General features: G+C 53.7%; 3 protein-coding genes across 3 annotated transcripts; 1 reads left to right on the forward strand and 2 right to left on the reverse strand.

Moving 5' to 3' along the window:
- Positions 1-45: 45 nt before the first annotated feature.
- Positions 46-7,779, reverse strand: LOC131207302 (uncharacterized). The gene is made up of 5 exons (XM_058199914.1): positions 7,683-7,779; positions 6,057-6,242; positions 4,432-5,897; positions 1,938-2,103; positions 46-1,869 (listed from the first exon to the last, which is right to left on the reverse strand). Exons 1-5 carry the CDS (start codon positions 7,777-7,779, stop codon positions 119-121), a joined length of 3,666 nt encoding a protein of 1,221 aa, XP_058055897.1. The 3' UTR covers positions 46-118.
- Positions 3,991-6,546, reverse strand: LOC131212253 (3-phosphoinositide-dependent protein kinase 1-like). The gene is made up of 4 exons (XM_058206047.1): positions 6,351-6,546; positions 6,057-6,242; positions 4,432-5,897; positions 3,991-4,334 (listed from the first exon to the last, which is right to left on the reverse strand). Exons 2-4 carry the CDS (start codon positions 6,199-6,201, stop codon positions 4,212-4,214), a joined length of 1,734 nt encoding a protein of 577 aa, XP_058062030.1. The 5' UTR covers positions 6,202-6,242; positions 6,351-6,546; the 3' UTR covers positions 3,991-4,211.
- Positions 7,780-7,794: 15 nt separating the features above from the next.
- On the forward strand, positions 7,795-12,020 carry LOC131207303 (uncharacterized). Its single transcript, XM_058199915.1, has 5 exons — positions 7,795-7,816; positions 8,092-8,262; positions 8,350-8,415; positions 8,486-10,846; positions 10,925-12,020. The coding sequence occupies exons 1-5, from the start codon at positions 7,795-7,797 to the stop codon at positions 11,884-11,886; spliced, it is 3,582 nt and encodes a 1,193-aa protein (XP_058055898.1). The 3' UTR covers positions 11,887-12,020.
- Positions 12,021-12,123: the final 103 nt, after the last annotated feature.

The raw sequence follows: 12,123 nt of genomic DNA on the forward strand, positions 1-12,123 counted from the left end.
TTCGATACATTAAACAAACAATCGATCCGAGTTCTGTGTGTTCTGATTCGTTGATTTATTCTGGTTGTATGTGTATAATCGACCCATTTTTGGTTTGTTCCTTAGTTACAAATAACCATTAGTACTCGAGCTCGTTGCTCACGGTGCGGTGGTGCTGCTGTTGCCCTTGCGGTGGCGACTGCTGATGCCGATGCTTATCGGCCTCGCCACGTTGGTGGCGGTCCTTTTGGAGCTTCTTTTGCAACAAACGTAAACGTTTCTCCTCATACAGCAACGATCTGGGCCTTTCACCGACCACCGGATGCACGAAGGCAGGCACTGGTGCACCGTGTACCGGGGGGTTGCCGTGCGATCCATGGTGTCTGGCAGCGTTTCGCTGTTCTAGTAGCATGAGCTGCTTGCGACGGTTCAGCTCACTGATGCGCAACGCCATCTTGGCGTACTTGCCCCCGTCAACGTTGCAGGGAAGGTTCTTGCGAATGACGTAGTACACGCTACGGTTGTGGATCTGGTGCGTGGGGTCGCTGCAGCGTGGCGTCAGCTTGTTGCTGTAAATGAATGAAGGCGGCCCACCACCGCCGCCGGTGGACACCTTCAGGCGATTGGTGGTCGCCTGACGCCAGTCGCTCATCGTGCAGCTACAAACCCATGGATTGTCGGTTAATCGCACTAACTGGATCGCTGGGGCGAGCCGGCGGAAGAACTCGCTCGGAAGCTGCGTCAGCCTGTTGCCATGCAAATACAATTCGACCAGCTGCAGCTGCTCATCAAACAGTCCGGCCGGCAGCTCGGTGAACAAATTGTACGACAAGTCGATCGTGCGCAGACGCTTGACACCGAAAAAGGCATCCATCGAGATGGCACCGATCGCGCACCGGGTGGCTTGCAGATCGGTCAGGTTCTTCATCTCGGCAAAGCTGTCGTACTCGACGAACGAAATGTTGCCGTCGAGCAGCCGCAGCGTGCGCAGGGCACGTAACCCACGGAAGAGGTACTGATTGAGCGAGGCCATCTGAAGATTGCGGATCTCGAGGACCTCCATTTGCGCGAGCCCCTGGAAGGGTTTCGGCGTTGCCACCTGCAGCCCGACCGTCGCGCTCCCGATGAACAGCGAGCGCGTCAAGTTGGCAATCACGAACGAGCTGTCGAATATGTACTCGATCGGATTTTCTCGCAGATCGAGCTTCGCCAGCTTCGGGAAGGGCGGAAACGTAAGCTCCGAAACCTTGGAAATGTTGTTCGCCGACAGATCGAGCATTTGCAGCTCAAGCAGACCCGCCAGGGAGTAGTAGCTGACCTCTAGTAACCGGTTGTTAGCGAGCGACAGGAGCCGTACGTTCGGCGCACCGTAGAACGCGAACGGTGGTAACACCTTGAGGTTGTTGTGCTGCAACGAAAGGCGCTGGAGGCGCTCGAGACCGTACAGGAAGTCAGGATGGAGCGAGTCGAGCCGGCAATCGTGGATGCTGAGTTCAGTCAGGTTGTTCCACCCATAGAACGATACGTTGTTAGTGCTGGCTATATCACGCTTATAGACCTCGTACGGGACAATTTCGAGTTCGAACGTTTCAATCAGGGTGTTGGCGTGCTCATCGTTCACGAGCTCTTGCTCGTGATCGACGATCTCGTACGCGCTAGCCGCCTGCTCCTGGCCACTGGACACCGGCTGCGGAAGGCCCAGTTCCGCCATCGAAGGAACGATACGATCGAGCACGTTCGGTAGCTCGCTCCGTATTAGCTCGAGCGATTCTAGGTGAAGCCTTTCAACGGGCAGGCTTGCATCGATATCGAAACGAAGCAGATGTGAGTTAACGGATTGGATGTGCAGCTGCCGCAGCTGGGCAAAACGTTCCAGATTTGAGGCATTCACTGTTGAGATTGGGGAATGGAAAGAAAGCTTTACTCTGGAAACTGTTTTCGGCGCAACCCAGACCTACATTGGTAACGTTCCGTTTGGGAAGTGTAGATTAGCTTCAAGACACTCGTGTCCAACGACAATAGGTCCTCAATCTTCACAAAGCTCGCCCCTTTTCCCACCATACATAGGGCGTGTACGGCTGAAGGAGCGTCATCACTATCCGACCCGCCATCCGATGACGTATCCTGGAAAGAGCGGACCAAAGTCGGTTCGGTTCGTGTCAGTCGGACCCGGCCCTTGCCACACGATACGATATCCGTCCATACCACGTTTTGCTGTTGGGCGTCGGATGTTTCATTTTTCGGGACACTTTTCTCCGAAACACGGTTACACATACACTCTGCTGGACAGTCCAGGAGCGCGAATCGTTGATCGCCGTGTGCGGTGGCTTCAACGTGACTGCTGAACTGGAACGGCACGGAAAACCCACATCCGGCGTAGGAAAGATATAGCATAAGTAACAAAAAAAACGGTTACATGATAATGGTCTCTCAAAGCCCACAGAAATCGGCACGGGTTAACGTATGAATATGGATAAATGCTAAAAATAAAACCAATTCCACTGTGATAAGCAACACCGACCATACGGTGCCATGGTCGGTCTTGGAACCTTTTGAACCCCTCTGGAAATTTGTAAAGACTCGAACGAATCATTTTCGAAATCGCATTTTAAGGCTTGGCACGTTTGGGCACGACACGTTTAGAAGATAATAATAGTGATAGAGAACGTTAAACGCTTGCCGCTTTAAAGTCCTTCTCCTTAGTTCACTCAGCGGAAGTGGAATCTCACATTCCGGAATCACACCAGCACTTGATTCGAATACTAGAACTTGATATCCCCCATTTGAATGCACAAATAAACTCACTGAAACCGTAAATGGCAGAATCAGCCACGTGGCAGCCAGCATCAGTAAGGTGACGCCACGGTGTGGTGTCATCTTCAGTAGTTCAACCCGCAGAAAAAACCTCGGAACCGTGGACCGCAGAAACACTTGCTATTCACTCGCCAGTCGGCTGTACATATGCGCAAGCCGCCAATGTCCTGCCGCAAGAGAACCCTTTCAACAGCGCTGCAACGTGGCGGAAGCAGCTTATCGTCTCCGTAGTGGCGGAAGCGCTGCGTAAAATGGTATCGTTTGAAGAAAGCAAAAGAGAAACACAAATTGATAAAAAAGGGCACAGCAGTATGTCGCTGCCATACTCAGCGGCAGAACTGGGAAGTGGCCGCTCGTGGTTGGAAGTAGTCCACTGTGGATCGCGACAAGAAGGCAAACGGCGATGGATGATAGGCAAATGGGAATCGTCTCCGGGGAGTTTTCTTTCGTTTATGAATACTCGCTTTGCCACCACGAAGCGATCGTGCCTAATCGTGTTGATGATTGGCATCAGCTGACGAGGGGTTGCTGTTCTTGCGTCCATTATTCTCATGCCATAGGTCCATTATTCTAATGATCCTTAGGAGCAGAATGGTTGAAAATTTATTCAAAAGGTTCATTCCTTACGGTTATGTATGAAATGCAATATTGGTCAAATGTCTACCACGGTTGGCTTGGCAGTAGCCCATTCGGTCGACCTTATTTTTGAGTACATTTTCGATCGCATCTGGTCCCATCCCGGCTGCAGCAATTTGAATTTAGGTCTTGAGGTCGTAAATGATTGCTGGTTTGTTCGCATACAATTTGTCTTTCACCGATCCTTAATAAGTGCAATGGAGTTTTTTTTTAAATCATAGAAGTAAGGGCCGTGTTTGTTAGGTGCAATGTTGTTAAATGAATATAGAATAAGTGTTGCTCATGTGAACGTTCACATGAGCGACGAGAACACGAACGAAGTTGCGCAAAAAACGAAAACGAAGAAAAGGTAGCCACGGAAATCACTTTCCTACAGGAAAAAATGCAAAACAACAGGAAAGAGCAACACTTATTCTACTTTCATGTTACCTTTAATACTCACCCCGAACGGTTGGCCACACTCGACCTTCTGCCAGTCTGCCAAAATAAAGCCGAACCACTTTGTATTAAATTTGCAATAATTTATTCTATTTATTCGCTTAATTGATGAAGCTGAACTAGTTGTCGGCCGCGAGTAGCGTGTAGCGGGTGCATTGAATGATCTATTCCTCAATGTTCCTAGCAATTTCTTATTCAAAACGGCCGCTATGAACGCAAGCTCGCGTCGTCAAACGCCCGTTTCCCGCGGCGTGTCCTATCCTACTACTAATTTACATACACAGAAAATGAGAGTGAAAGATTTATGAAAACGGACAAATTAAACGCCTTCAGCACCGCCATTTTTAAGTACCGCCGTTCTGCTGCTGTACTCTGTTCAAAAACGCCTTCCGGTGGACCTCGTTGATGCAATCGCACCACCTCAGCGCGAAGCCTTCGGGGTCCTCTAGGTAGTAGGTGCGGTTGGGCTGCACGGCGCGAGTCCGGACGGAAACGGAAAAGTACAACGAATCAGTGGACGGTTTATGTGGTTTGCGGGGCTGCACCGTGGCCGTGTCGACTTACCGTATGTACGTAGAACGTTTTAAAGTTTTTCGCCTCCACCGACAGCACGGGCGTCCAGGGGATCTCGCCCTTCTTCACCATGTTCACCGGATCGATGTAGATCAGTCTTGGGCCGGTGGTGAGCAGAAACATGCGCCGCCTCGCGAACAGTCCCTTCCGCTTATGCACGAAGCCGTACTTGAGGATCCGTTCGCCCTCGGTGAACGGTTCCCACACGGCCAACGTGCCACTGTCGTGCTTGCTGCCATCGATCGCCGTGCCTTCGGTGAACGATTTCGTCAGCTTTAGGGATGCCGTCCCGACGGTGCTGCGGACCGCTTTCGCAGGGGCCACTTTGGACCCTCCTCCGCTTTCCTCGCCGCTTCCGTCGGTGTCGTCGTCGGACACTTCGAGATCGGCCAGCTTGAAGTCGAGCAAGCGCGTAATCTGCCGATCATCCAGGCCGGGCTTCATGCCTTCAGGGAAGTAGTTGGCCGCGTTGGCCACGACCGTCTCCCCGTGTAATACTGAGTCCTCGGAGGGTGCCATCGGGGCCGGCGTGCTGCGCAACTGTTCGAAGCTGACCCCGCGGAAGAACGGGTGTGCCCGCAGCGTGCAGTAGCGTGGTTGATCGTGCGCACCGAGCCGTTTGCACTGCTCGATCTGTAGCAGGCGTGTCACCAGGTCCTTCGCGACCGGATCGAAGCCTTCGCCGTAGTGCACCTGGCAGCGGAGGATTTTCTGAAAAATCAGATACTCCGACGCGGCCCGGAACGGCGGCACACCGCACACCATCTGGTACACGGTGCACGCGTACGACCACAGGTCCGAGGCAGGTGAGGACGGAGTGCCTTTGAGGATTTCCGGCGACACGTACTGTGCCGTGCCGACAAAGCTACGCCGCTTGGCGCCCCGCGTCGCCGGATAGCGCTCTTCCGTCTCGTCACTGTCGTCTTCGTCCTCGTTGGTGTCCGTCTGAAGATCTTTTGCTCCCTTCGCTCCCAGCACCTGTTCGGCGTGCTTTCGGGCGGACGACATAGTAGGCGAGGAGGAAACATCGGACTGCTCCGCACTGTTGTGGTTCTGCTGCTGTTGGCGCGCCGTTTCGGGTTCCAGGTCCTCGTAGTCGAGCTTCGAGGAACCAAAGTCCGCCATCAGCACGTGCATGTGCTGATCGAGCAGAATATTTTCCGGTTTGATGTCGCGGTGCAGGATCTGGAGATCGTGCATTATCTCCAGCGCGAGCAGTATTTCGGCCGCATAGAACCGGGCACAATCCAGCGTGAAGGAGGGTCGCGACAACAGCGACAGTAGCGTCCCGTTGCAGGCATACGTCATCACGAAGTACAGTCTAGTCCGATCCTGAAAAGTGCAGTACAACCCCAGGAAGCCGGGCCGTCCGCTCAGCCGGTTGAGCACCTCCCGTTCGCGCTTCACGTACTCCTGTTTCTTTTCGCGCAGGATCAACCGCTTCTCGCACACCTTGACTGCGTGTTTGTTTGGTGGAAGAGAAAGTGCGCGAACGCAGCGCAATAAGTCCACGGAAGCAACCGCAGTCACGACGTTTGTGCATGCTCATGGTCTCGGACCCACACACACACGCACGCGAGCCGCGTGAAGGATTTTTGTTGTTGTTGCCAGCTTACCCGCGTATTTCTTCGATGTTCGCACCTCTTTGGCCAAATACACGCAGCTGAAGCTTCCCTCGCCCAGCAGCTTGCCGAAGTAGAAATCATTCGGAGTTATCCGATGGCTGCTGCCACTGCTGCTCGGTGGGGGACGGTTTTCCATCGTAGTAGGTGCCACGGATGGCTTGTTTGTTGTTGTTGCTGCTGCCGCATCGACCATTCAAGGAGCGAGAAGAAATGGGAAATCGGGCACGGATTAGAACTTCACCGAATACATCACCTGCACTTGGCAAAGTTTGGCGCTTCAGTTACTTGTTTAGTTTTTGCTGCCTTCTGCCGCAATGACGGCCGACGATGATGCAGCACGGGGAAATTTCGTGACTAATTCGGGGCCACCGTGTTGTGCTATCGTAGACACAGTTCTGCTGCTTCACGGTATCCGCCGCACATTGTCTGCTCCTCGGCTAGACGATCGTCTTTCGCCTTTTCCTGTAATTACCACGGCTTCGGTGGGTGATGTAAACCGGATGCGGACAATCTTGGTATCGCTCCTTTCTAAATGATTCAGAGTTTCGCTACTGTGCGCGAAGGGGTGCGAGAGCTCTTACATTCTCCTAGCCCGGAGGGAGTCCCAAGAAACCGACCCGCCACCGTAGACCGCCGGCTGGTGTTTTCGTTCGAAGCGCGCGCCCGACAGCAAATTGTATGCAATGGTAACTACGATGTTGTAAACAAATGCAGGACCGCCAGAGAAAGTGATGATCGTAGACTATGACCCGTTTTAAGCAATGCGCGTACGTGTGGCCCACCAACAGTCGAACCTGAGCCACCATCCTACCGTAGGTGTTGCTCAACATGTAGATGTAACTTTTAAACATTCGAGCTAAAGGCCTCGGTTTTGGGAACGAGTGCTCGAAATGCCACTGGCACTTGAAACGAAAACATATCGCCTGCGTTCAACACCGTGGGTCGAGGGTTGCGCACACGATTGAGCTGAAGGTCGCACGGCAGCTTATGTAGTTTTGCTAAACATTTTTGGTAAAACCACTTTCGGAACCTTGCTGCCAGCGTTCTAGCGAGTCAGCCGGGGTCAAAAAAGACCCATTCTCAGTGACACTTTTTGCGCTGGTTGCTGAACGAAGGGTGAAACGGCTCGCGAAAGGATTGCGCGCCCCACTGCTTGAACACTACTGAACTCCCGAACGTGCGGCTCTAACCAGGGACGTCATGAAAAAATTCAGTGTTTACTTGTTATCCATAGAATTACGGTATTATTGAAAGATAAATTCGTTGTTGGCCAGCAAAAAAACCCCGTTCGTTGGCAGCAAAATGGACGCAGATAACTCGTTTCTGCCGGGTAAGTTTGTTCTGTGTCCGCTGCAGCACGGGTGTGGCACCCCGGGCGGGTGTTGGCCCATAAATCGGCGTGTATCTGCTGGGTGTTCCCCAGCGACCAGCAGCTGCTGCTAATAAGAAGCAGAAAAGGGAAGGCAAGAATGGGAGGAGCAAAAAATCTCAATAGCAAATTATGCGTACACGGTGTAAATACGGTTCGGGCCGATTCCTCGATTTGTGTGCTTAAAATGGTGCAGTTCGCACCGAACTGTGGCGGACGGGGCATTTTGTGTGGTCGGTAACGCGTACAGAGCACCAGCAGTCCCAGCAGCGGCCAGAACGTAGCGAAAATTGATATTAAAAAAAACATATGACTAATCGTGGTTGGCTTGTGTGCGGAGGGCATCCACCAAATGCACGTATGACGGCGGCGGCGACGGCGTGTCCGTGGCTTCGGTGTTATTGAGATTTTTTTTATTTTTCGCTAAATCACATCCAAGGGCCAAGTGAAAGGGCCAAGTATCGAAAAAACAATGTGTGCGTTAAAAATGGCCTCATTTGGGTTGGGCAAAAGCCCCGCTAATCTGTGATAAGTTTCCGACGCAGAAGAAGAAGAGAAGTGGGTATGCCGGTGAACAAAGTGGCACTGCGGAATCGATGGCGAAATCCCGATGCCGTCGGAATGGTGCTCATTATCACGTATTTCGTGTGCTTCCAGACAAGCTGGACATGGACCCGAACATGACGGATCGGTTACAGCAGCAGCAGCACCAACAACACATCGTGGTATTAGACGAAGGAGCCCCAAGCACCTATTCCCGAGTGTCGCCTCCCAAAGCGGTCATAGACAGCAGTCCACTGCAGAGCGCCATGGACAAAAACAAAGAATGTAAGAAAACCCGGCAGCTAGGCCACCGGCCGGCGTTGAACTCGGTGTTGACGATTCGTATCCTTTCCGTTCTGTTTTTGGCGTTAGCACTGAAAGTGAAGCTGCTCGTGAGGCGATCCTTCGATCAGCTCGTGCAGCAAGGAATTATGCCTCGTGAGTATAAACCGGTTCCGGGTTAATCTGCGCCCTGCTTCACACGTTCGTTCGCGTTCCGTTTCCGTAGCCCTGAAAACATCGCCGGCGATCTACGAGCAGCGACGGCAGCTGGAGCGGGCCAAAACCGGCGATTTGCTCAAAGCGAAAATCAAAAAGCGGCCGGATCGGGTGGAGCTCGAGCAGCGGCACATTCTCGAGCACTGCGACAGCCACATCGATCCAAGTTTGGCGGAAAAACGACGGATGCTCGAGAAGGCCCTGCTGGTCGATCATCTCAATTCGAAGATATCGCACCGCCCGGGGCCACTGGATTTGATCGGTAAAAACATTCTTCACGCCGACGAACCGATCGAGCGGATAGTAAAGGAAGGCCTGGTGGACTACACGTCAACGTTGGACGACGCCTCGGTGGCCACCCCGACCACGGTCGGTGAGGGGGAAGATTCGCTCAGCTCGGAAGGCGAATCGCTGCAGGGTGTGGCCGTCGCCCTGGTAGCCGGCCAACACGACCAGCAGGTTGCGCTCTTACCCCATACCGCCACAATCCAGCTGCCGGCAGTCGTGGCAACGTCGCCCCCAACGCAGATTTTAACCGTTCCAGCGGATCACTTTATTAATCTCGAACCGGCGATCCCGATCGTGGGAAACGATGGTACGCTGCTTGCTACGATCGCTACGCAGCTCGTCACACCGACCACGACATCGCTGGCAACCGTGGCCACGGTGGCGGCTGTTCCTTTGGCGCCGAAGGAGAAGAGCAGAGCCCCTGCCATCGCGTTGCGCTCGATACTGCCAAATGCCAAGCCTGCCGGTGAAGTGAACCCTACCCCACTCACCCTCTCCATGACCATACCGTCCATTGCAGCCGATTTGAAGCACCACCTCAGTAGTAGTAGCAATAGTGTCAGCAGTAGCACCACCGGCGGTTGCTCGGCCGGACCGGGGACCGGCATCGGCGGCGGTAAAGATAAGTCGTCGAAGAAAAAATGCAAGTCCAAGACCATTACCAAGGCGCGGTCAATCAAATTCCACGAGTACAAGGGACCGTCCGGTTCCCACAAAAGCTCCTCCGGTAGTGGCGGCGGCGGTAGCTTGTCGAGCGACAACAACTATCAGCTCATCATGAAGCAGCAGCACCTGCTGGAGTACCTCGAGGAAATGTGCAAGAAACCGACCGGCATACCGTCACCGTCGTCGTCTTCGTCGAACCGCGACCAAATCGCTACTGATGGCGACACGGACACAGCGGGAACCGGACCCGATTTAACACCGATCGATTCTCCGCTCGGTTCACAAAGTGGAGCAGCGACGCCAGCGCGGAGCAAAACGAGCACCGGTGGCAATACTGGCGCCACGAGTGGCACGGATCTGTCTACGGACGCACTGAACAAGTATAAGGTGTCGCAGTTGAAGAAGTACTGCAAGCAGTACAATCTACCCGTGTCGGGCACGAAATCCAATCTGATCGAACGGTTGCGAGCGTTTGTGAAATCGGCCGATGTTCCGGGCGGTTCGTTCCATATTGTTTCCACCACACCGGTGGCGGATACCGGTGGCGAGAATCTGGAGTTGGAGGACAACCTGTTGGCCGAGCAACAGAAGCGCATCGCCGAGCTACAGCTACAGCTGAAGCGTAGCCAGGAAGAGCTGGAGCAGTTCCGTTCGATGTGCACCAATCAGTTTGCGGGCCCGGGTGCGCTGGACGCAGGGCCGACGGTTCCCATTCCGCCCCCGCCGCCTCCACCACCACCACAGTGCCCGATAGGGTCGCCGTCGGTCTCGAACCGTCATCATCTTGGCGACGTGCTAGTCGCTCCGTCGCCTTTCTCTATCGCTGCCGACTCCCCGATCGGTGGGGACGGTGGTGGTAATATGGCCGATTCCACTGGAACCGGTGACCTTGGTGGTCCGGTAGTTTCGACCGTGCTCGAGGCGGGCTTCTTCCTCGGCGGTCTCTCAACGGCCGATTCCACGACGGTGGATTACGGGCACGAGATGGAAGACATCATGCATGCCGAGCTGACGACCACCACAGCTGCACCGACGGTCACGTCGGTAACGCACTCAGTGGAGCGCAGTCCAACGCACCATGCGATGCTCGATAAGGTGCTGGGACAGGTGCAGCCAACCATATCGGGCCTAACGATGCCGGATCCGGTGGTGGAGGACCGCGGACTTGTGGCACCGCAAGTTGGTGGTGTGGTCAGCGTTGTGCCACCGATTGGCGATATGCACGATCTGTCGCTCAGCATGAAATCGGTCAAGTTTGAAGCGCCACCGGATACGGGTGATGACTCGATGCAGCAGGACTCGATAATGCTGAATGATTTCGGCGACATCGATCTGGTGGACTTTCAAATGCACTCCCTTGACAGTGACGGACCGTTTCCGATGATAACGAATCACGACCCGATGTCGGTCACTAGCAGCACTACGGAACATCACCATCAGCACATGCATCATCATCATCATCACCAACAGCAGCAGCAGCAGCAGCTGCCGGTAGCTCACCAGCAGCACGCATCGCCGTCGTCAACGGCAACGCACGGCACACTGAGTCTGTTTGGCGTGCAGAATGATCCGAGTGGCATAAAGTTACTGTCAAACAGCTTCCACGATCATCTGCACTCTAGCGGTGGGCCAGGAGAGGTCGACGTGTTGCAACCGCAAACGTACATCAACAACAATGACATCCTCAGTATTGACGATGATAGCGATGCGTTGGGATTGCTGGAACAAGACGATCGGCAGATCGGCCTCACGGCATCCAGCTCTATGAAATTATTTCAGCAGCACCCTCATCTTCATCATCAGCATCAGCATCAGCATCATCATCAACGAGAACAACAACTTCATCAGCAACAAAGTGACAGTAACAATAACAGAAACAACAATTTCGGAGCCAACAGCTCTATAGGATCGTTCCGGTTTGCACTGCAGCAGCAGCAGCAACCGATTGCAAGCAGTAGTAGTAGCAGCGCAAGTAGCAGCCCGGGCAACTGCTTCAAAAGCACCGCAGTTCCCGGTCAGCAGCTCACAGCCAACAACACAAACCTTAGCAAACCTCAGACCACGCTCATCCTCACACCGACCAACCACGACCACCAACATCAACACCAACAGCAGCAACTCCACCCCAATCATCACCCGCATCAGCAGCTACTCCAGCAGCAGCAAGCCCACGATCAGTTGGGCCAAACCAGTGCCGCCAGTGGCAGTAGCAACGGCACACTAATGGGCGAAGACATTGAATCGTTTCAGGACAATGCTATGGATTTTGAGAGTTTACTCACGAATGATGAAACCGAGGCCGATGGCGTGCTAACCGCCAACACCTGCCACCGGATGATGCTGGACTGTGCGCAGGATAAGCCCATGTTTAGCTTCTTGCCGGAAACCAGTATATTAGACTACTTTAACGAAGATTGTAACGGGCACGATTACGAAATAAAGCATCTGGAGTACTAAACGCGAGCACCCTAACCGATGCAAGGCCCCCAAACGCACCCGCGCACGCTGAAAGCGACCAGGAAAAGATAGAAACAGAGAGAGAGAAAGCCAACAGACATCGCGGGAAATATAAACATGTGGACCTCCGGGAAAAGCGGATACACGGGTTCATCGTGGACGTGAACTAGCCACCCAAGGTACGGTCGCGATCGGCCGCGATTCATATGCGAACGTGCACGGATGGCGGGCGGTTTT

The sequence above is a fragment of the Anopheles bellator genome, chromosome 2 (genome assembly GCF_943735745.2).
Source record: "Anopheles bellator chromosome 2, idAnoBellAS_SP24_06.2, whole genome shotgun sequence".
Classification (NCBI taxonomy): domain Eukaryota; kingdom Metazoa; phylum Arthropoda; class Insecta; order Diptera; family Culicidae; genus Anopheles; species Anopheles bellator.

Excerpts from the sequence above, each read along its gene's own strand:
- LOC131212253 (XM_058206047.1), bottom strand. The coding sequence starts at position 6,201 with ATGGAAAACCGTCCCCCACCGAGCAGCAGTGGCAGCAGCCATCGGATA. Across the intron at positions 5,898-6,056 it reads AACATCGAAGAAATACGCGG|TCAAGGTGTGCGAGAAGCGG; the intron begins GTAAGCTGGCAA and ends ACAAACACGCAG. Across the intron at positions 4,335-4,431 it reads AAACGTTCTACGTACATACG|CCCAACCGCACCTACTACCT; the intron begins GTAAGTCGACAC and ends CGCGCCGTGCAG.
- LOC131207302 (XM_058199914.1), bottom strand. The coding sequence starts at position 7,779 with ATGCCCTCCGCACACAAGCCAACCACGATTAGTCATATGTTTTTTTTA. Across the intron at positions 5,898-6,056 it reads AACATCGAAGAAATACGCGG|TCAAGGTGTGCGAGAAGCGG; the intron begins GTAAGCTGGCAA and ends ACAAACACGCAG. Across the intron at positions 1,870-1,937 it reads CCAAACGGAACGTTACCAAT|TGAATGCCTCAAATCTGGAA; the intron begins GTAGGTCTGGGT and ends CAATCTCAACAG.
- LOC131207303 (XM_058199915.1), top strand. The coding sequence starts at position 7,795 with ATGACGGCGGCGGCGACGGCGT. Across the intron at positions 7,817-8,091 it reads GACGGCGGCGGCGACGGCGT|ACAAGCTGGACATGGACCCG; the intron begins GTCCGTGGCTTC and ends GTGTGCTTCCAG. Across the intron at positions 8,263-8,349 it reads CATGGACAAAAACAAAGAAT|CACTGAAAGTGAAGCTGCTC; the intron begins GTAAGAAAACCC and ends TTTTGGCGTTAG.